Raw genomic sequence first — 20,600 nt, 5'->3', positions numbered from 1 at the left:
AAAAATGTAATCACTCTGGTTTGAATCAAACAGCTTTCACCTTGTAACTCTTCAAAAAGAGCTTCATTAAGCCTCAGCCCTATTCCTGTAAAAAAAAAAAAAATAAATAACTCAAGTCCGTTTATGCTCAAATGTCCCCTGGCTGTCATTGGTTCCGCCAGATTGGCGAGGCAAATCAAATACAGACACATTCATCCACTGACCAAGGCCAGAGAGTTATTTAAAAAGTCGAGAAAACTGCTTTCCACACGCCGGGCTTTAAGCTGGTGACCTCTCTCAATTTAAAAGCCGTCCAAAAAAAAAAAAAAAAAAAGACCATAAACTCAACACTCCAAATTTTCCATCGGCCAAAGAGTGAAATTCTGAGACAACTGCCATGACTTAATAAACAAAAGAAATGGAAGTAACAGCTGACCCTGCATGGGTGAGTGAGAACTTTAGATGATCATTTGGGTCAATTCAGATTCAACAATTGCACCAAGTGAACTGGCCGTACTGCTTTAACAGCAGAGGAAACCAGCGCTGCCTCTCGCAGCACTAAAATGTCTTCCATCCCCCCGGGCATGAAATCCCAGATTGATGAATACAATTTAGTTTTTTCTTTCCAACTTGTGGCGTGTTAATTACTGGCAGCGTTCTCTGAGGCTCTCTAAACTGAAATGACGAGAGGTGTTCTTCAGCGTGCTCAAGTAGGTTCAGCTGCTGTCCAAGGTAACCAAAAGGCAGGATTTCACAGCTGGAAATTGCTGGGAAAGAAGAGGCCCTTTCAAAAAGGCCCGTTGTTGCGGAGTTCATAATGCCAAATGTCTCTCATCCTTCTCCATGATAATTATAGCAGGTTCACATGTGTCAATAAGTGTCACTGCTGGGTACAACATGACTATTTTAATATATGGAAATCCAAAAAGAGGAATCGACTAAGTCTGCTGCTACAAACACCCATTAAGAAAACGTATCAGCAATCAGTTCTTTTATTAAGACATTTTCATAGATTAGACAAAAGAAAAAGGTTTTATTAGATAAAGAGGTTTCATTTACAGATAGTACGGAAACAGTAAAGGACCTCAGTGCCGACAGGTGGGATTCTCCACGTTGTCTTTATAAATAACTTTTACTGTATAGCTTCTTACCTCTCCTGGTCACGGAGTTAAAGCCTTGATGTGGATGTTCCAATTAATGACATCAGTTAGAGATTAAACTAAAAGTTAGCATGGGATGGGGATAGATAAAATAATCCAGTCATTGGGAAATCACAGCTGGGTTAATACCAAGTAGAACGTGTATAAATGAGTTGCAGTACTTGGAATTTGCGGTTGTAGGTTCCAGATGGGTGGGGACATCTTTGCACATGAGGGAAACAAATGTCTTCAATCGTCCATGTCGAGTTCAATCAATTACATAACTAAACTTGAAGGGATGAAGATTAAAAAAAAAAAAAAAAAAATCAGTTAAAAGATCCAGTTCTGGTCACATTGTAAGGCTATTTGAGCAGCCATGCCATCCAAGTGATGAACAGGAGGAAGGAGAAGACGAGGGTACTAGGACATGGTGATCTGCATGGACTCCAGCATCTCCTCCACCGTCTTCATGGAGCATTTGTTCTCCTTGGTCCCACGACCGGCCATCTGGAGGGAGGGAAGGAGGGAGGGAGGGAGAGAGAAGACGAAAATCGACTCATTAGGGTTCTCTGCCAGCTAGGGCTGCTTGATTATGGAAAAAAATATAAATCACGATTATTTTGGTCAATATTGAAATCACGATAACACGATTACTCGTTGAGTTATGGAAAGATGTTGCAATTATTGAACTTAAAAAAACAGTGGAAAAAGTTAAATAAATCAACAGAAAAAAAACACATACAGCTGTGAAATTTGCCTTATTACTTTTACTATTTAAACTTTATTTTATCATTCAGGACACAAGAGAAAATAAGATTTTACTTGCAAAACGTAATGAGCTAAATAATTGTTTTTATCAATTATTCTGTTTTTGTGATCACTGGGAGCCGAAATCATAATCACGATTAAATTTCGATTAATTGCACAGCCCTACCGCCAGCTAAAGCAATGGAGAGCCAAACTCACTTAAAAGGAACACGGCGACTTATTGGGAATTTAGCTTATTCACTGTAACCCCCAGAGTTAGACAAGTCGATACATACCCTTCTCATCTCCGTGAGTGCTGTAATGCTGTCTGACGGCTCCAGCGGCATCAGGCCAGCACAGAACATGCAGGTGAATGGTTCCAGTAATCCTACTGCTCCCAATAAGTGACAAAATAACACCAACATGTTCCTATTTACATGTTGTGATTTATAGAGTCACAGCGTGTACAAAAAAACAACATAATACGACACAGCCGTCTTCTAACTGTAAACAAACTGGGAACTATATTCTCAGGCGGAAGAATATAGTACATGGGCGGAGTGATATGCTCGCAGCAAGCCTGTCTGAGAATATAGTTCCCGGTTTGTTTAATGTTAGAAGAGGGTTGTGTATCATGTTACGTTGTTTTTTGTACACGCTGTGACTCTACAAATCACAACATGTAAATAGGAACATGTTGGTGTTATTTTGTCACTTTTGTCACAATTGGGAGCAGTAGGCTAGTTGGAACCAGTTCCCTGCAGGATCTGTGCTGGCCTCATGCCGCTGGAACCGTCAGGCAGTGTTACATCACGCACGGAGATGAGAAGGGTATGTATCGACTTGTCTAACTCTGGGGGTTACGGTGAGAGATGTACCGATACCAGTATCGGCTCCGATACTGCCTAAAATGCTGGTATCGGAAGTACTGGAGTTTATGCACCGATCCGATACCACGTAATAAAGCCCTAAAGAAAATCTACATTAAAGTAATTTATTTATGTTCTTTTTCCGTTATAACTGAAACTGGAGAATAAAAGAAAGTTCTGGGGCATTCATTGTTTGTGTTTGTTCATGTTTCACAAAGAATTTAACCTGAGCCAGACCAACAACAAAGATAGAAATCATATCACATCCATACAGGGATAGTAGTATACAGCTGTTAAAACATAATAAAATATATGACACTCTGGTATCTGATTGGTACTCGGTATCGGCCGATATGCAAGTTCAGGTATCGGAATCGGTATCGGGAAGCAAAAAAGTGGTATCGGGCCATCTCTAGTTACGGTGAATAAGCTAAATTCCCAATAAGTCGCCGTGTTCCTTTTAAACGCAACATCACAGAGGATGTGATAACCTCATCCACCCTATACCACGCTTCACAGGGTTTACAAAGCCAGAAGCAAAAATAATCAGAGAGGTGGCGATGGTCATCAGATAGCACCGGTAAACAGGTCATGGAGAATAATAGAATACCTCCAATCTGCAGGGTTTTTTTCAACCGTTGCATAAGTGCCAATTTAGTTATGTGTGTGTGTGTGTGTGTGTGTGTGTGTGTTTGTGTGTGTGTGTGTAAAACAGGATGCCCACACGACTAGTCCACTTCCATGGCCTCTAGTACAGGAGTACATCACACTCCATTCTAATTTCTGCACTGGGTCCACGGGGGTTCCACAGGAAGTGCCGCAAATTATAATCCACAAAGCACATCCAGGATTACTCATGCATGCAAAAGCAGGCGCACACTTCTACCCAATTAAACTTGGCAACAGACAAGGCGTCCCCTCAAAAAATACCAAAAGAGAAAGAAGACTTCCCTAACCTTGGGCAGGGGACCAGGGATAGAATAAAGGGTCCGTCTAATTAGCCTCTCTTCACCCACATTTATATATAGATGTCTTTATGAGATCTTTCTAAAAGTTCTATTATATTTAATAATCTATTTTATATTTTACAGTACATGTATTAACTGATTGCCAGTTAAAAAATAAGATACAATCTGCAGTTTTTTTTTGCCAATTTATTCTCACCTTCCATCGTAGTTACTATATGTTAAAACACTACAATGAGACGTATTGCAAAGCTACGCCATTAGTCAGTCCCTCCAGAAAAACGCAATTATGCGATCGCATAATTCAATGCATAATCAGCCAAAGTCTGCATATTTATGCGGGGCCGCATTTTTTCAAATACACCACACTTTTGCTGCATAAATTACCGATTTCCACGAAAAATATGCGGGACTTGCATGATTTCAAAACCCCCGCATTGTCACAACAGAGAGGAAAAATTTTGCGTTTACTTCACAAAAGAGCAGCCATTTTCTCCTGTTGCCATGGCAACGTTATGAAGTGACATAATTACGCGACGTGAACATCATCAAAAAGCAGGGTGTTGGGAGAATCACTTTTTTCTCCCGCAATTTTTGCAAGTTCCCGCAATTTCATCGCATAAAATTGCATAAATATCCCGCATATTCCATCGCATTTTTTAAGAAAACGTGCCGCATAATCAAAAAACTCTTTTTTCTGGAAATACTGATTAGTTATTGTTAATGATAAAAGTCTACAGCCATGCTATTGCCTGGGTGAGGCTGCACTTTAGGCCCAGCGGTGCTTTGACCTAAATGCTAACATGACCATGTTCAGTAAGTACAATGTTTACCATTTTCGGAGCCTTGGTTTATCGTATTAGCATGCAGACATTGGCTGCTTAGCACTTAATATAGGGTGACCAAACGTCCTCTTTTGCCCAGATATGTCCACTTTTTACATACTGTCCGGGGCGGTTTTATAAATTCATGAAAATGTCCGGATTTCACTGTTTTTCATAGGACCATTAAGCGTGTACTTAAATTGACTGGCGCGTTGCACACAATACTACGGTACTTTGTTGCGTGACGTAATTCCCGAGAGGCTGCCTTGTGGGCAGCTCTGCGATGAGCACATACACAGGGAGCAGAGCAGATAGCGAGCAACATTGCACACAAAATGCCGAAGCGTAAGTGCAGCTTCACGGTTGAACTGCAAAAAAAATTTTCCACGTACCGTCCCGGTCGGGACAATTGGGAGGCACCGTGTGCAAAGCTGGCACATATGTTTCAGTGTCTAATAAAGGTGCTGGAGATCTCAAAGCTCACATGGACACCGAAAAACATAAAAAAGCTGTGCGAGGTGAGAGTTCTTCTGCAAAATTGACTGAGTTCTTTGTTAGACCTGGGAAAACTGAGGATGCTGTAAATGCAGCGGAAGGTGCGATGGCATTTCATACTGTGAAACACCACAACAGCTACAGGTCCATGGATTGCACCAGTGCCTTGCTAAAAAAGTCATTTCCAGACTCAGATGTCGCTAAAAGGTTTAGTAGTGCTCGCACTAAGACCGAAGCCATTGTCAATGGTGTTATAGCGCCCCACTCTGTTGAAGTCGCTCATGAAGCACTCAGAGAATCCAGTACTGTGGTGTATCTACAGACGGGAGTAACCACGGAGCTGTGAAAATATTCCCAATCATAATCCAGTATTTTGACTGGAAGAAGGGTGGTGTGCAAACAAAATTGATTGAGGTTAAAGACACACCTAATGAGACAGCAGAAACCATCGCAAAATATCTCACTGAAACACTGGCAAAAAACAATTTGTCTGAAAAATGTATTGCATTCCCTGGCGACAATTGCAACACAAATTTTGGAGGAATGAGACGTGATGAAGCAGGAAAAAATGTGTTTGCAAATTTGAAGAGGTTGCTGCAGAACAAGACTCTGATCGGTGTGGGTTGCCCAGCACACATATTGAATAATTGTGCTCATCATGGGGCAGACACAATAGATGCTGACATTGAGAATATCATCTTCAAAATCTACCAGTACTTCCACATTTACATTGTGCGCACTGAGAGCCTGAAGGAGTACTGTGATTTTGTTGAGATTGATTACAGAAGGATGCTCTCTCACAGCAAGACAAGGTGGCTGTCATTGTTCCCAAGCATTGAGAGGATGATACAGATGTTTCCAGCATTAAAGGCATATTTTCTGTCTCAGCAAAAGCCAACCATAGTACTCAAGAAGTTTTTTTGAAAACGACTTCGCTGAGATCTACCTCTGGCAAATGCACTCAATCATGTCTGTGTTCCACACCCACATTCAAGAAATGGAACAGGAGAACATGTCCATTATGGAGGTGAAGAAAATATTGAACAATGTCCACACCATTCTGCTTCAACGCAAGAGCAACAACTTCATGTCCCTTAAAGTTAAGGGACTACTGGCACAAAAGCGCAAAGATGGACTTGGTAAGGGCTGTGACCAGTTCTGTGCTGATGTGCAAGGCCTGTACAGTACATGTCTGGAGTATCTGGAGAAGTGGATGACTCCCATGGAAGAGTTCTCAACATTCATGTGGATGGATCTGAGTGAGCCACCAAACTGGAATGATGTGGAGGCCTGCATCAAGTACCTTGGAGAGAAGGGGGTGGCAGTTGATGATGTCAAGTGTTTTGACCAGGTCACCAATCTGAAGAAATTCACAGAAAGGTGCAACAGTGATGAGTTCAGTGGCCTGCAGGTGCATCAGAAGTGGACCAAATATTTTGAGAAGGCAAAAAGCATTGCATGTTACTCAGAGCTACTGAAGATTGCACAGTTTGTCTTTGCACTTCCCTCTCACAATGCAAATGTCGAGAGGGTTTTCTCACTGATGCAGAGCCAGTGGACCAAGGAGAGGAACCAGCTGTCTGTTGAGTCACTGAAGGGTATTCTATTAGTGCAATACAATTTCAAAGACACTTCTTGCAAAGACTTTTATGCTTATTTGTTGAGCAACCAAAAAAACTGCTGGGAAAGATCAGCTCTACAGCAAAATATGGATGGGAAGACAAGGAGGATGAAGAAGAAAGGCAGGATGAACAAGAAAAGCAGGATGAAGAAGACAACTAAAGTTTAAAAGTATACTATATATCCTTTTTGTTTGTTAGTATCTTTGTGAGACTGTTTTATTATTTCTTATTACACTGAAAAGGTATTGAGATATTTATTTGAAGCTGGATTTGGTATTTGGTCAGAAACCAAAAAAATGTAAGTCAACTGAAAATATTTTGAAGTGATGATGGCGCTAGATGAAAAGTCAGGGGCTTTACCGAAGTCATTACAATTCACCCTGATGGGGACATAAAGGTATTCACCAAATTGGAAACATTTGAAATTTACAACGTGATATCATGACTTTGGGTAAACATACACGGCACTTTCTAAAGCCAAGTGGCGCGTGTTATCTGTACGCATTATGAGCCATCCGCGTGTAGGTCTACGCAGAAGAACGGGACGTTGCATTTGGAGCTGTCCGCGCGTATCTCTACGCCAGAACGGGATGTTGCATTTGGAGCTCGGGTTGGGTTTAGGAAAAGAAGAACGGGACGGTTGGATTTAGGAAAACAATAACTGGACGCGGGACAACAACGGCACGGTTGGGTTTAGGAAAAGAAGAATGGGGATGGGTTTAGGAAAAGAAGAAAGCAACGGTTGTGTTTACGAAATGTGATACGCGGGACACGATCCCCGGTCTCCTGGGTGAAAGTCCCGTGTTGTTTGACCCATCCACCACCCCCACCAACCTTCCTACGCGGATTTTCGGCATTTCATACTACTCGCTACGGCGTAAACTGACACGCAATCGGCAAGTCAATGGAGGCCAAATGGCGATTATGGCCACTGTAGAGCAGCCGATTATGCATCTTGATAACACGCCAAAATGGCATACGAATTGGCGTGTCATACATACGCCACTTCATGAGATCAGTCTGGAAATTTTATAAATTTGTGGACACTAAATAATAAAAAAAAAAAAAATATCTCAGCATTTCAATCATCATATAAAGATACCTGCTGCTGTATAGAAGCAGTTCAGATAGGTCAGCAACAACACAGCTGAACAGCAAAGGACAAGCAGAAGGCGACAGCATCAATTAAGTCCTGAAAAAGCACCGTTAACCCAGTCCAACATGCATGTCCTCCAAGGTGAGAGAAGAGCCCCTTGAGAGTGTGTGTACACTTGGTCAGACACACTCATTGTAAACATAATCATTCCAATTCTTGAGACGCACACAGTTGGCTGAAGAAACTGAAGGCTTGCCCCCTTACCAAGACCATCTCGGCTTTCTTCCCAAAGCGCACAGTTCCTCCTCTACATTTGATCTTTTTGTGGAATAACGTGCAAATGTGCAATTTTGTGCAAAAAACGGACAGAACTCGACCCCATGTTTAACATAAAGCAATGCTGTGAGGCATTTATTCATTCAACCTTTTGGCCATGCTCAGGCTTCTACAAACAGGAACTAACTGTAGCCTAAACCTAGCCTATACTGTATTTCCATGGCTAAAGTTTTTTCCTTCCTCTTTTGCCAAACTCCATCTTAGACAGGGCAGTTGGCTAAGGTGTGCAATTAGCTACGTCGTTTCCAAGTGTGACTCATTCTTCTAGGTTTAGGGTGTGTGTGTGTGTGTGTGTGTGTGTGTGTGTGTGTGTGTGTGTGTGTGTGTGTGTGTGTGTGTTTGTGTGTGTGTGTGTGTGTGTGTGTGTGGTGGGGTAGCTATAATGATCAGTGCATTTCATTGCCTTTGCTGCCTAATGCGCCATTACCCCGGGCCCGGTAGTCAATTATCTCCGCAGCCTGAGGTGAGACCACCACATTAACTCCTGCCCTGTTCTACAACAGTAGGAGCAGAGCAGACAGCCCCACATCTATTTAGAGCATCTGATAATAGAGTCATGACGCAGTGGGAGCCTGTGGTCCGTGACAGAGGACCTAATCAGAGAATGTGTTTAGAGAGTTAGGGCAGGAGGGCAGGCCATGCAGTGCTGCTTTGAAGCCCCCTGCACCTACGACCCACACGTCACATGCCCGGGTCTTTTACACGTCAGCTGACCCCACCAAAAGTTAATTACACTGCTTTTTAAATTTTGAAATGGGCCCCAGTCAGTCGTGACCTCTTGCTGACGTCTGCTCCCACTTGCACTCACCTGCCCACCTTTTTCTCACGCTGAGGTATGACAATCACCAGGTATCGGGGGCGTCATAAAAGTGGACGACTGACACGAGCAACGCTTTAAAGGGGCCATCAATCAGCAAGCGCAAGCCCACAGCAGCCTGCAGCTGTGTGACGGAGGCCCCACGCCGCCGCTCCCTTTTAAAGATCTCACAAGTAATTTAACTGGAGGTGCGGAGGCGACCTTACACCTTGTCATTTCACTTGTCTCACACAGAGACCAAAAAAAACAACAACACATCTACAAGTGCACATGTGCGTGGTGGCAGGCCTGCGTACACATATACTGTACATACACACTTACGGCCAAGTTGAAATCCCATTACAACCTCACTATTACCGGGCAACTTAAATAAATACAAGAGGTTGTAGACCTCGCGTGTCTCATTATCGTCACCAGGAGGACAAAAACGCACAAACTCAAAACTGTTTAGCACTTAACGTTTGTTCACTGGCTTCTAAGTATCACTGAAGTATTTCAGTCTGTCATCATAACAACCTCAACCTCTGGGCCACTACAGTATCACAGTAGGGGCCGTATCAGCTTCCTCATTTAAATATAACTGCTGTCTTGCTAATCCCTTTAAAGGTGTTCGGTTTCTTTTGGGTCTAAATCTTTTGTTATAACATTTTTCTATAAAACCACTGCTAAGTGTTCATTGACAGCTGAATTCTATGCCCAAAGAATCTACTCAACTGCATATACTGTAGGCTTATGTAAGGCAGTGCTGGGGAGAAAATAGCTAACTAGACAGATGTGGGCCTCTGCCACACCTCCTTGGCAATAAAGAAAATATTTAAGCAAGGAAAACGAGTACTATAATACTTTATGCTACTGTCTAATCCCTGTAAGTAGTTTCAGATGAGGTCCCAAACTAATGTTATAATATTTTTCCAAGCTTATTTGATATGTACAGCCAGGTAAATGCCAATAAAGGATTCATAAATATAAAGTTTAGTGCAATATGTCAACAGAAAAGAAGGTTCATTTACAGACAGTATCAGTATGTCTGATGCCTCGGACCCTTCTTATGTTACACTCATGTTTTTCAGATATTTCGACGCTGCCGACTTCCCTCCAAATAATAATATTGTCAAACACTTTGTCCCTCTGCCTCTTTTGGGCCTCTGTTTCATTATTAAAAGTTAGCAGTTAGAAATATTCATTTTGTCCCCTGCAGGGATCAAAGGCGTTCTAAGACAGTGCGGGGAGGTCAGCGAGCATAATGATCAAAGTGACGAGGAGTGTGTGGACTTGACATCAATCGAGGCCTTTGACTAATCTTGCTGACCAAACCACCAACGTTTTTGCCATTTATCAAGGAGATCTATATCTGCATACATATGAAGTGTTAAACCAAACAAGCTGCAGCTATTCAGCTGTGACATTCAACTTTAACTCAAACCTAAAATGAACAAGTAAAAGCCTAGAGCTCATCCATCACACTTCTGCAGGAGCTCCAAAAGAGAGCAGCCATTCACCGTGACGTTACTCACACTTTTTCCAATAGAGCCCTAATACTTGTCTGAGGGCTCAACATGTGAAATGTGTCTATAAGGCGAGGACAGCCGAGTATGGTGAGAAAAAATCTCTCTCTCTCTCTCTCTCTACACATATGGCCCACATGGCAAAAGTCTTGTTTAAAATATGTTTTTATACTTGGGTTGCTATGACAACGACATAAACCATTTTAGTGATACCATCTGAGCAACTCCTCACTTTTTCCCCTCCTTGCTTTGCACTTTCTTACTCCCTGTATAGTAGTAGGTCAGAGTCACAACATTTACATCAAGGGCCCTGAAGTTTTTCTTGTCACCAACCCTCAAATGGGTTCATTGGCCCCTCGTTTTTAGATTTAATTTCAGGGACTCCCAATTCTGTTAAATTGATTTATTATTAAAAGTACATATTGTTGAGAAACACTGCAACAAAAAAAGAAAAAGAAAATGACATTCAAATCTATAATTAGGCTCTTGGATTTGCTGGGGACCTCCGAGATTCAGTTCAAAAGGTCCTTGGGGGTCAATGAACCTCACTTTAAGAACCACTGAACTAGACGACTCTCTGCTACAGTTTAGTGTGATTGTGGTCCTCGGGAGAATCCGCCTGTGGCTCGGCGAGAAGCTCATCTGCGAGACCAGGGTGTGGAATAAAGCCTTAGCAGACGCTGTGGCCTTAAATCAACACATTAACAGTAAATGTACCCAGACACACTGAAAGACACTGGGGTTGTTATTACACTGGTCATGCAAGCCGAAGGCATCCTTCAGGACGGCTGTGCGTTCAGGGGTCATTTGGTGGTGGTGAATGCTTTTCACATACTATGCAAATGAGGGGAATTCTGGATGTCTGGATATTGTGTGCAAATACCCCATGGAAGATAAAACAGAGTCATAAGAAAATATGATTGGTGGTTTTCAGTGTCTGGCGGAGTGAAGGGGGATGTGGGAAAAAATAAAGAGAGCGAGAGAGACACTAGAGATACGCACAAGATATGGAGCCTGGACAAGAATAATAAAGATAGTGGCAAGAATAAAGTGAAGGTAGATTATCAAGCCTAATGACGATCGTTCTGTGACTCACCTTATAGGCTCTATTTATTTGAGTTGCAGCCCAGGCGGCGTACTTCATATTGTCCTTCTTCACCTTGGCACTAACTTTTGGACTGGCAGCGATGTGACTTGCAGACTAGAGGAAAAAAAGAAAATGGGAAGATGAAGCAAAGGAGAGACCGGGGGTAGGGGGAGGAGTGTTCTTATATCTAAAATTGGTGAAACAGCAATAAAAAGGCGTAATTGAGATGAATGTGCAACCACTCTTACCATCTACCACTCCACTAGTCATTGTGGCAGAATGAAGAAGAAGAAGAAAAAAAAAACAGACCTTGGCCTGATGACACAAGAGAAATCATTTCTGGGGAGGAAAAAGTGAGTGTTGTAATGCTTCATACGTAAATTGTCACTTACGGGGCCTAATTTCTCCAACACCATCGATTCACTGCGATGAAAAGGACCTTGTATGTCTTATACCTTTTTTATTTTTTTTTTTTAAACCGAGCCCAGTGAGAGGAGCGCTGTGTGAATCACGGTCTCTGCCTGCCCCGACATCTCCCCTCTGAACCACAAATCCCATGTCTTTCCCATGTTCCTGCCATCATCTCCACACAGCAAACCCCAGAGGATTACCCTGCATGCACTTCAAAGCCCTCCCTACTAGTGTGCTGAAGCTTTAACTACACACCAACCTGGCCCTGTTTTTTTCAATGAAATGGTTTGGCTTCTGATTTTATTTTTTTAAGTAAGCATTTTCTTTTCTTTTTTTTAATTTTTTACTAAAGAGCAACCTTCATTTAGATTATGTCAGCCCAGTTAGGCTATCCCCAAATAACACTGTTATGGAAGGGAATCCCCACGCAAGTGCTGTGAGTAACTAACCCACAACCCAACTGTGGTCAGTGCTACCCGGTTTCCTGTCGAACTGACTCAGATGGTGTGAGATGGTGAAAGTTTCCTGTCCTTTCACTGAACTTCTTGCACCTGTCAAGACCTGGACCACCGAGACTTGCTGACAATATGCAAAGCACACTCTTAAAAACCCATTAAAGACCTGAGTGTCAGTGGATGACTTGTCAGGAAACCGTACAGGGCCTGCTCTGTCTCCAGCCGACGTTGAGAGTTACCAGAAGCCTAACGTCTTGGTTTTGACCCTGCCCTGCGCCTTCTGTACTCTTGCCTACACCTCTGAGAGCTTTCAGAGGGTGAGGGCTGCTGCGAGGTGTTTGGACTACCTGAAGAATCCCAGTGCAAGCGCTGAGGAAAACACTGGGGCTCTATGTAGTAGACCTGCTTCCCCTCTCCACGTTTTATTCCCTGCACCGCTACGTTTGTGTTTTTATGTCAAGTCTCAATTACATATGATGCATTGGCACTGGCAGACAACATCCTGTTTAAACAAATATGTAGATGAAAGGGCTAGAGACTACAATCAAACTGGCACCTGGTTGGATAACTTGCCAGTGGCAAAATGTTTGCAGCAGTTGTACTGCTCTCGCTCTTTTCTCTTTATTTTTTTTTTAATTTTTACTCTGGGACTACTTTATTTATTTAAGTCATAAACATAAAAAACGTCTCACCAAAGGGGTATTATTACTAAAATAAAGAGCTCCAGAGGGGCAGACTTTTCCGATGCTGGACTTCACCGTCTGAGTCAGCATTGAGCTGACCTGTCTGAGAGCCCCTTCTTCGCTCTCCCAAAACACACACACACACACACACACACACACACACACACACACACACACACACAGGCCAGCCTCAACCTTGACTAACCACAGGGTTACAAAAAAGGCTCTACTGTTTTTGTTTTTTCTTTCTCTCCCTCTCTCCCACTTTCTCTTCATGCAAAGCAGTACTCACCATGTACAGACCAAACAATGCCCTCATGTTTCGGTTGTTCAGCCTCAGCGCCTGGGCAAAATACTTTCTGGACAGCTCCAGGTTTTCCAGCCCCCCCTGAGTGTACTTCACCTGTGTGAAGAGGCATTAAACACGGCCAATAAGCTGTGCTAAAGGGCAGCTCAAGCAATGACAGCATGACATCTGAATAAGCAGCACATGACAACCCTGTGTAAACACATCTCCTTTCATGAGCCTATATTCCCAGTGACGTTAAGTGCGTGTCGGTGTCTCTCGGTTTTACAGAGAGGCACCATTCACAGAGAGCTAACATTTATTCCACAGTTTGCCCCCATGCTTGATGACGGACATCCAGGCGGGTACCTACCTCAGCGTACTGCTCACAGTACAAGTGATTGTGAGGATTGGTCATCATCAGCTCCTCCAGACAAAACGCGGCTTTTCCATAGCTGTGGAAATGACAAGGAAAACAGTAAGCCGATTGATACAGCTGTGGATGTGTCATCCTTTAGCTTGCTCAACTGTGAAGCACAACATCTATGCCCAATAAATTTACAGGTATAAATTTGAATTGAAAACTATGTGGGGTACTGGTCAGTTTACATGGGATGGAGTTAAAGTCTATGTTGTGGAGATCTGTTAAGATCCACCACATGACATGGTGTTTATTTACAGGCTTACAGTAAAGGGTGCTCAGTCCAGACAGCTGGCAAAGGTAAACGCCTATCTAGTGTGGTGATTCTTCCTCCCCCTTTGGGGGACACTGAGGATCAATCTTGTCACTCTGTGTGTTATTTCAGCCTTTAATGTGTAGTTAACTACCTTCCTGAGGTCAGCACTACAGTATGAGCTGGCACACTGTGCCTATATTCAGATGAGATCACTTCTCAGCGGCAGACTGCTGAGCTGTTGACCTCACACTAATCCGCTGCCACTCCACTTCTAATACACAGTTTCCCATTCACAGGCCAAGTTGAGCTAAGATACAGTATATCACTGAACACAAAGCCATAAAACGTCTGTAACACCTAACAAAACAGAAGCCAACGCACACAGATCAAGTCAGAAGCAGACCTAGCAACAGAAAATGGGGCTACACTACCCGTCTGTCATTTTTTTGTCATGTTGCTTTGTAAGATTTAACTTGTTCATAAACGATCCTTATTAGTTAACAGAAACCCCAAAATACCACTGCTTGCATCTGCACACTTCTACACTGGGATAAATGGGGAGTAACTTTTCACTGCTTGTGGGAAACGAGGGAAACTGTAGGATGCTGAGTTTTTTCGTTGTCCAAATGTTGCCTGCCACAACACGAAGAACCTATCAGTCTATTTGAAGTCCCCCATGGTAACTAGCTGAAAGATTAACAGCATAGGAGGGAAAGGAAGGTGGGGACAGAGAAAGAAAGAAATAAACAGGGGGAAGGGGTTTAGCAGAGGGGGGAGATCAGAGGGCTTGGAAGGTTGGGGGCTGTTTACAATTACCACTTCCTCTCCATAAAGACTTTCAGATGTGCTCATGCAGTGGCCGTGGCCTGCAACAGAGCCCGCTCCATCAGCCATCAACCAGAATCTTGTACCAGAGCCAGACCCTTACCTCTTCTACTCTTCCTCTAAGCCATTTAACCCCACCATCACCGAGCTACTCTCTATGGCAGTTCCTCAGCTCACTCTTTACCACAGTGTTCGAGTAAGGTTGTAGCCACCATCATGTGCGAGACTGTAAGAATCGTATACGTTTCTTTTGGAGGTTAGTAAAACCATCAGCAGTGGCTTTCCCCCATTGCAATACCACATTCTGACTGCATTTAAGACAAAAATGGATCCAGACTGTGCAAAGTATGTTTGAAAAATGTATTACTATTTATCCTGTAATTTTGGATGACCAGTCCAATTTTGGCTGTGTCAGAATGAGAGCCAACAGCATATTTCGACAGTGGCTATGTGCAATACTCAAAGTAAATGAATAAATAAATAATCCCCTGTCTAAACATCGCTGGCATAAGGATTGTTTTAACAGTGTCAACTCAGCGGCTATTAATTACGTTTTCAATGCGTTAGCACTGATGCCTGCTGCAACCCTAAAAATCGCAATGTAGAGACACGTTGCTTTGTTTATTTTTAGTTCCCAGGGTTTTGCGCAGTGAGGAGAAGAGTTTATTTCTCTTTCTCGCTTCTCCATCACCCTCTGTTTTCCCTTAGGAAGGAGGGGGGGTGCCACAACCTTCTCCTGGGAAAAACAAGTGCGCTCTCTCTCTCTCTGCCCCGTGCTCTATCCTTCTGGAAAAGAGTGGCGATAATGCCGGACTATCCGGAAGAGGAGGAGGAGGGGAAACAGGGAGTTTGTAACTCAAAAAAAAGAAAACAAAGAAAAGAAATTGACACGCCTGTAGATAAGGGTCTGTAGGAGTGAATGGTGTGATATTAGAAGTGTTGGGAAAAGCTGGGAGATAATCCGCTCACCCCTGGATTTCCTCTGGCTACTACAGAAATAAAGCCTCCCAGACAAAGGCATGAAATATCCAATAAGTAGCCTTCTCACTGCGCTAAACATTCCTGCTGCCACTGCCCTCGTACCAGAGCAACCAAGCAGCCATAGAGACACACACACACACACACACACACACACACACACACACACACACACACACACACACACACACACACACACACACACACACACACACACACACACACACACACACACACACACAATTAAGGAGGGATAAAAGGTGACACAAACAAAATCTTTTTTCGTTTCTTACAATGCTCTTGTCTGTCTGGCAATTCTCCTTGGCAACTGAGATATCAGCAGGAGGCCAGGGAGTCTTTTTGCTCTCATATGTAGGAGAGGAGGCTTAAGACTGAAATCCTATTAAACTACTCTTATGTGACAAACATGGACAGGGCTCCATTCAGACCCCTGGCTGAGTTAGGCATCTCACCGCCTTCCATTGTGGCCATCCAACGGCCCTCTGGAGATCAAGCCATCAGTCTGATGTGAAGCCCCGTTAAACTGACAGATACAGTGGTGCTCATAAGTTTATGAACCCATGCTCAAGTTGACTACAAAGAGAAATGAGAAAAAAAAAATCATCTTTTGGAAATTGATCTTAATGACTTAATTAAAAAAAATGAGGAAAATCATCACAGACCCTTCACCATACCTAGAGATTGGCATGGTTTTATTTTAGTTAGCCTAATAGCTGGTTTGATTTGCATTGGGAGATGATTTTATGGCAAGTACCCCATGCCAATTTCTAGGTATGGTGAAGGCTATGCGATGATGCGGGGCTATTTTAATTCCAAAAGCCAAGGGAACTTTATCAGGATGCATAGTATCCTGAATCCATGAAATAACTGGCCTTTAAAAATAAAAATCTGCCAGCCTCTATGGGAATTTAACATAGGGGTGTACTTACTTATGCCCCCTGTATTTTAAGGAAGAAATTTTATTTATTTACGATAAAATATTCATTCACAAAGAAAACTGTGTCCTTAAAGGTTGGATTGTTCCTAATTTGTTTTAGGCATTAAGATCAATTTCCAAAAGATGATTTTTTTATTCCTCTTTTTAGTCAACTTTAGCATGGGTTCAACTTATGAGCACCACTGTATGTCTCAAACATATAACTGCCTTACTGGAAACAACCACTTTTTTATATGATAATATAAAATAATATATAAAAAATATGAAAATCTATTATTAAAAAGAAGAGTTCACACTAAAATAACATTTTAACACAGCAGATACACCACAAACAAACATTCTCTTCAGAATGTAAACATTTTGCTATGAAGGATGTTTGGACCTATCATACAGTCATTTCAATTATCATAATGTATTTACTCGTGTTCGTTGATGTAGAGCTCTGACAATTCATGCCACGCTTCTTGGTCCCCAACAAACCTGTAAACAAAAAATGACAATACAGTATCTTCCTCATAGTGTGTCAAGTCATACCATTCCTTTCAGGGAATCGCATTTGTTACATAGTAAAGTAAAAATGTAAGTATAATATTACCAATACAATAATGACAGTGATTCAACTGTCAAGGTAGGAGAAACCCTTTGCTGGCATTTCATGCACAAGTTGTGCCAGCTCAATTGAAAGCAAACTCGGTTTTTAATTAAAATAAAAGCCAGGGGAGGAGGGGGTGCCTGACCCTCTCCCCCCTCTTGTAGAAACACTCACTGCTCCAGATACTCATTGAGCTCCCGGATGGCTTCAGCGCCCTTCCCCTGGGCCTTCAGTATGGAGATCTTGCGCTTCCTTGCTGCCTGTAGAGCACAGAGTAAACAGGATTAGGAGCTCTTGTCTGTCTGTTTGTCTGAAGGGGGGATGAGAAGATGAGTGAGTGTAAGAGTTGTGAGTTTAAGTGTGTACATTAGCGTGTTTTCAGTGCACCACAATCGTATTCCAAGTTTTGCTGTGCAACTGAATCATTTCAAGAAGATGAATCAGCACTTTGGTGCAATACACATCAGCCATCCATCTATAAAATGCAGGAACGTCTGTCGGTCTGTCTCTGTGTGCGTTTGTTATGCGCATATCTCTCAAACCGTTAGTCCGATGGATTTCACTTGACAGGTGTCTTGCTACGGGCACGAGTAAGTGCAGTGCCAAGTTTGACGATGTTTGGAGTAGAAATGCAAAAGATCGAATCATTAAATATACAGTATATCGGTGAAAGAAGCACACATTGGCTTTTACCCTAGCCGCTGGCCACTCCCCCTCTCACACTGCACACTGACTGAGCAGAGCACAGGACCATTAACAGAGAAGGTCGAAGAAAGCAGTGGAGCTAAAATGTTAAATACACCTCATCACGACTGTTGTGCGGAATAAGGTTGGCGAAAAAAAGGCACTTCAGATTATTCCTTCACAGCGCTGTGCAATGCGAGAAAATCTCAGAGCTGAACCGGGCAGACACAGCCCTTTTCATCAGACTCAACCTGGGTTAATTAAGTCTACTGCTAACTAACAACATTACCGTCGCCAAAATAACCCCCGCGAATCAAATCTCCTACTTCAACGTTAATGGTCAACTAACTAACTCGCTCTCACACACACGGTCCGGTGGGTAGCGCACTGCCATGAGTCCATGAGGCTGATGTCTGATTACTCCACATTTTCTTTTTTTAAAGATTCTTTTTTGGGCTTTTATTCGACACGACAGCTAGGTGAGAAAGGGAAGAAAGAGAGGGGGGAGAAGACATGCAGGAAATCGTCACAGGTCGGATTCGAACCCTGGACCACTGCGTCGAGGCAGAAACTTTTAATTATATGTGCGCCTGCTCTACCCACTGAGTCAACCCGGGCCACATTACTCCACATTTTCATTGTGATTACATTCAGATCAATCAGTAAGTTAGTAGTAGGGTATACAGGGGAGTTGCATATGAAGTGGTTCGGGTCCTTCTGTAAGTAATTTTGGGGGTACAATTTGGTTTTCGTGAATTCTACGAGCAGCAATACCACAGGCCATGCAATCGGCCCGTTCCAAACAGGCACATTTTCGATGGGCACTGCACTAGTTAAAATAAAAGGTCAGACACTTTTCACACTAAAGTTAAGTTTGTCAAATGTATTTATATTATTGCTGGGGAATTTAAACAAATATAAGCCTACTAAAAGGCATAATTGGAAATGGTTAGTGGCCATGTCCAACAGATGGACACACACATTATGAGTCAATGTTTGGGAGTTGGAATGAGCTCAGTGGCTGAGATAAAGTGGTGAGTCATCCTCTAACCAAGTGGGGAAAATGGCACACTCCCCCAAACCCCAACGCCTGTCTTCCTGCCGACACGGCACGCATCTAGCGCTGCACCAGCCCAACTTACATCAGCTGAAAATTGCTTTCCGCTTCATTTTGATGTTGAAGTGACCTTAAGGTGGATTAGATTCTCATCAATCTGAATTAGAAAGTATTACTCCTGCTGCTACAACTTTTCCAAATGTTTTTACCCCCAAACCCCTCCTCCTTCTTCTTTTGGTAGTAAGTGAAAACCTTAACAGGAGGCTGTCGCTCCATAAGTTGCGCACTGCCCTGCCACAGCCTATTTTATTTATGGACACTTCATTGAGTAGGGCTTCCTCTCCTGCGCTCCTAGCCAAAGCCATTGAGGGCGGTGTATGAGTCATGTCTAGGGGGCTGTGTGGGCCTCTTTTGACACTGCCATCACAAGAAATCCACTTATCCATCAAGCTGGGACAGGGACCTACAGAGACACTGCAGCGTCAACTGACAAGCAATATTTCAGCCTCTCAGAGGAAAAAAAAAGCACACAGGCAACAGAACATTTAGATAAAGCTGCCTACACCCCAGTGTATTATTCCTATATCTTATTCCAAAACACACCGTTCACATCTGTAGAGGTGTGCATTTTTAGTATCAGGGTGGTCTAAAGGGAAATTGAGAGAGAATTATTAAAATATGTTATGAAGTTATCAAGCAACAAGGAACAGTGAAAGGTCAACCCATTATTTCTTCTTATGAAACAAAGATCACACCATTTTACATCCAGTGCATTTCACCAGAACGCGATGCTATTTGAGATTCAGGAATTTATACTCACTTCAGACTAAATTAAAAGCATGTGGGATCTTTCCTTATCCAATACCGAAAAAGGGAAGCAGAAATAAATTAAACACTACAGCTATGTTGAATGTGGATTTTTGCACTTGTACGCTCCCCGCCATCGCCACACCCACCTCTCTTCTCTCCCAGCTCTTTTTCCTTTTCTTTCCCAGATAAAGAACCACTTGGGGCTCAAAGGAACATATGGAAGTTGGTAGCCCGGAGAGTCACACAGCACTTTATTAAAACGAGAAGCAATTCCAAACCACTCCTCTCTCTCTCCTGCTTTCTCTAACTAATGATCCAGAAAAACCTGGCAGTGGGTCTGATCCCTCTGTTGCTGCGATTCTTTTTTAATTAGCGCTCTGAGGAGACCTTAGGAGTGAGGACTGGATTATTTAAAATCACCCCTGGCTCTTTGCTACGACCTACCGCAACCTTCCTTTATAATAAGAAACATCACAGCAAGGGTGGCACACCTACACGTAGCACTGTACATCTGTGGAATTGCACGGAGGAAGAAAGGGAACTGAAAGAGCGAAAGACAAGTCCATACAAATATTAATGTTGCTCTAATGATGCTGTTAAATGTTTTTTTTGGTTTTTCTTCATCTTTACATACCAGCGATGGAGGCGTGTATTTATATACACACGATAACGATCAGTTACACACAATGAAACATGACGCCAC

At 42.8% G+C, this 20,600-nt stretch overlaps 1 protein-coding gene across 1 annotated transcript in view; it reads right to left on the bottom strand.

Annotated features, from left to right (window-relative positions):
* Positions 1 to 953: 953 nt before the first annotated feature.
* emc2 (ER membrane protein complex subunit 2) overlaps positions 954 to 20,600 on the bottom strand; it is a 31,036-nt gene continuing 11,389 nt past the window's right edge. Inside the window, exons 6-11 of the mRNA XM_028579702.1 lie at positions 17,521 to 17,606; positions 17,175 to 17,234; positions 13,690 to 13,771; positions 13,323 to 13,433; positions 11,491 to 11,595; positions 954 to 1,625 (exon numbers count right to left, since the gene is read on the bottom strand). Coding sequence (XP_028435503.1) covers positions 1,539 to 1,625; positions 11,491 to 11,595; positions 13,323 to 13,433; positions 13,690 to 13,771; positions 17,175 to 17,234; positions 17,521 to 17,606 — 531 coding nt within the window. The 3' untranslated portion in view covers positions 954 to 1,538. The remainder of the gene's footprint in view (positions 1,626 to 11,490; positions 11,596 to 13,322; positions 13,434 to 13,689; positions 13,772 to 17,174; positions 17,235 to 17,520; positions 17,607 to 20,600) is intronic.

This window comes from Perca flavescens, chromosome 6 (assembly GCF_004354835.1).
Source record: "Perca flavescens isolate YP-PL-M2 chromosome 6, PFLA_1.0, whole genome shotgun sequence".
Lineage (NCBI taxonomy): Eukaryota > Metazoa > Chordata > Actinopteri > Perciformes > Percidae > Perca > Perca flavescens.
The sequence above is the reverse complement of the archived record's forward strand: the minus strand, read 5'-3'. Positions and strand labels throughout refer to the sequence as shown.